Here is a 2,916-nt window from a genome sequence, read left to right as displayed (position 1 = left end):
CGCCGTACTTGCCCCCCGGCCCGAACTGCTTCTTCAGAAAGTCGCTGGGCTCGATGAGCTGNCGCACGAGGGCGCGCTCGTGGGCCGCCGTGCCCGGCGGCTTGACGGCCGCGCGGTTCCGCGTCTCGACGCGCTTCCGGCCCTTTAGCTCCTTGTAGAGGTGGCCGTACATGGCCTGCTCCCGGTTCCGCGACCCGATGCCCCAGTTGTCCGGGTCGTCGGGGTCCTGCTGGAGCTCATTCTTCCGGATCTCCCGCCGCACGAGCTCCTCCTGCTTCCGCTTCGCCTCGTTCGCCTCGAGGACGGAGTCGTCGTCGAGGACGATGGGCTCCGCGTCGTCGTCCTCGCGCGTCTCCAGGGAGCCGCCGCCGACGCTCGACTCGTCGCGCTTCGGCGGCGGCGGCGCCTTCTTCTTCTTTTTCCTCTTCTTGACGCCCTTGGCGGCCTCGGCCTTCTTGCGCTCGGCCTCGCGCGTCGCGCGCGCCTGCTCCTTGATCTTGTCGAACTCGGACACGGCCCAGGTCTCCTCGCCGGCGAGCTGGCCGAAGACGCGGCCCCGCTCCTCCTTGGCGCCGTCGTCGCCCTCGTCGCCGCCGTCGTCGCGCGGCGCGTCGTCGTCGGCCGACGACGCGGTCCGCTCGCGGACCTTGCGCGCGGTCTCCTCCTTGGCCCGCGCGAGCTCCTCCTCGGCGGCGAGGGCGCGGTCCTCCTCGCGCTTCTCGTCGAAGACGACGCGCAGCACGTCGCGCGCGCGGTCGCGCGCGCGCGTGCGCTGGCGCTTGATGTCCTTGGGCCCGAGGAAGCGCCAGATCTTCGCCGCGTTGGCGCCCGTCGACGTCTGGGCCATGCGCTCGCCGATCGTGAGCTTGCCCGGCGCCGCGAGCACGCGCAGGGCCTTGGCGTCCTCGTCGCGGCCGAACGTGAGCGCGCCGAGCGGCTCGCCCGCACCGTCCAACACTTCACGGAGCCGTCGGCCGACGCCGTCAGCAGGCGCGGCGGGTCCTCGACGAGCAGGAGGCACGTCACGGCGCCGCCGTGGGCCGTCCAGCGCCGCTCCGTGAGCTCGGAGAACGCGGGCTTGGACCGCCGCTTCGCGGCCTCGGCGGCGCTCTCCTCGGGCGGCTCCGTCGGGTCCGTGGGCGCGAGCACGCTGTCGCGGCGCTTCGGCGGCGCCCGCGGCGCCGCGTCGCCCTCGTCGCCGAAGGACGACAGGGCGTGGTCCCGCCGCAGCTTCCGCCGGCAGTTGTAGCCGGGCTTGCGCCAGCGGACGTCGCCGCCGGGCACGACGGCGACGCCCATGGCCCGCAGCCGCGGCTTGATGTCGAAGATCTGCACGTCGCCCCGCGAGTCGCCCGTGTAGACGAGCACCCGCCCCCGCTTGACGCCGCCGGCGATCTCCTTGCCGCCCTCGAGGTCCACGGCCGTCGCGACGCATCTAGCCGCCGCGCCCTTCCGGAAGCCGCCGTCGACGAATGCCGACTTGCCGTTCTCGAAGCGCAGCGCGACGCGCCGCTCCTGCGTCTTCGCGTCCTTGGGCGCCGTGTTTTTTAGCGTGGGCACGACGTGGACGCCCGACGCGCCGTCGCAGACCACCAGGAGCGGGTAGGGCTCGAGGAACGCCATGGCCGTCGCCTGGGGCAGCAGCTTCCCCGCGCCGTCCCGCACCTCCGCGACGAGGCCCAGGTCCAAAAAGTCCCAGAGCTTCATGCCGCCCGTCGCGTCGCACGTCGCGATGAGGCCCGTGTCGCGCGAGAGCGCGACGCCCGTGATGTCCGCCGCGTGCGCGTTCGCGACGGCCCGGAGCAGCGCGTCGTCCGGGTTCTCCTCGCGTTCGTCGTAGACCTGGGCAGCACAAGGGTGATTCAACGTCGCTTCAACGTGAGTGTTCCGCGCGCGCTCGTTCCGGAAAAAGCGCCCACGCGTCGAGACCGCTCCGAGAGATGATCGCTCGTCCAAAAATCAGCCGAAACGAGTGGAAAACGGCCGAGAAAGGAGCCTTTGAAGTTGGGAATTTCGCTCTCTTTTGCTGCCCCGTCGTAGACGTGGAGGCACCGGTCCCAGCCCACGGTCACGACGACCCGGTCCTGGGGCGCGTAGACGAGGCCCGCGACCTCCGCGCGGTGCCGGCCGAGCGACATGAGCGGCGCGGCGTCGCGGACGCGGCGGATGCCGACGGCGCCCGCGCGGTCCGCGACGAGCAGGCGCCGCCCGCGCGCGTCGAAGCTCAGGCCGCTCACGTCCGCGGCGCGCGGCCCGTCGCCCAGACTGTGCTCCTTCTTCAGGAGGCCCATCTGCACGTCCCAGCACTTGATCGCGCCGCCGTGCGCCGTCACGATCTCGTGCGTCAGCGGCGAATAGGCGACGAGCGTCGGCGGCGCCTCGGCGTCGCGGTGGTCGTTCGCGTCCAAGAGCCGCAAGACGCCCCGCTTCCCGCCGCAGGCCAGCGAAATCGCGTTCGTCGAGTAGGCGATCGCCGCGGACGCCGTCGCCGCGTCCAGCGCCTCGCGCTCCGTCTCCAGCGACTCCGACTCGAAGCGCGGGCCCGACGTCGGCGGGCGCAGCGGCGAGCCGCCGCCCTTGGCGTCCAACAGCGACTGGCGCCGCTGCGCGAGCTTGTCGAGCTCCAGCGACCGCGCGCGCGCGGCCTCCCGCTGCTTGTGCTGGGCCATCTCGACGTCGACGCCGAAGCCCACGGGCACGACGACGGCGCAGTCGTCGCCGCTTAAGGTGACGGCGTGCGTCAGGCGGTCCGACGCCGACGACGCGGAGTCGCGCGACGTGTCCCACCACGCCAGGACCTGTGTGGAAATCAAATCTTCAACCCGACTTCAATGTGAGCGTATGCGACCGTTTCGACGCAAGGTTTTCTGCTGTGCTTCGAGAAATCGATGAGAGCAATCCATTCGTCCAAAAGTC

At 71.6% G+C, this 2,916-nt stretch overlaps 1 protein-coding gene across 1 annotated transcript in view; it reads right to left on the bottom strand.

Annotated features, from left to right (window-relative positions):
* AURANDRAFT_72488 (hypothetical protein) overlaps window positions 1-2,669 on the bottom strand; it is a gene marked incomplete at both ends in the record, with an annotated part of 7,179 nt that extends 4,510 nt beyond the window's left edge. The window contains 3 exons of the mRNA XM_009042445.1: window positions 68-895; window positions 949-1,842; window positions 2,238-2,669. Of these exons, the coding sequence (XP_009040693.1) occupies window positions 68-895; window positions 949-1,842; window positions 2,238-2,669 (2,154 nt within the window). The remainder of the gene's footprint in view (window positions 1-67; window positions 896-948; window positions 1,843-2,237) is intronic.
* Window positions 2,670-2,916: the final 247 nt, after the last annotated feature.

This window comes from Aureococcus anophagefferens, assembly GCF_000186865.1.
Source record: "Aureococcus anophagefferens unplaced genomic scaffold AURANscaffold_31, whole genome shotgun sequence".
Classification (NCBI taxonomy): domain Eukaryota; class Pelagophyceae; order Pelagomonadales; family Pelagomonadaceae; genus Aureococcus; species Aureococcus anophagefferens.
The sequence above is the reverse complement of the archived record's forward strand: the minus strand, read 5'-3'. Positions and strand labels throughout refer to the sequence as shown.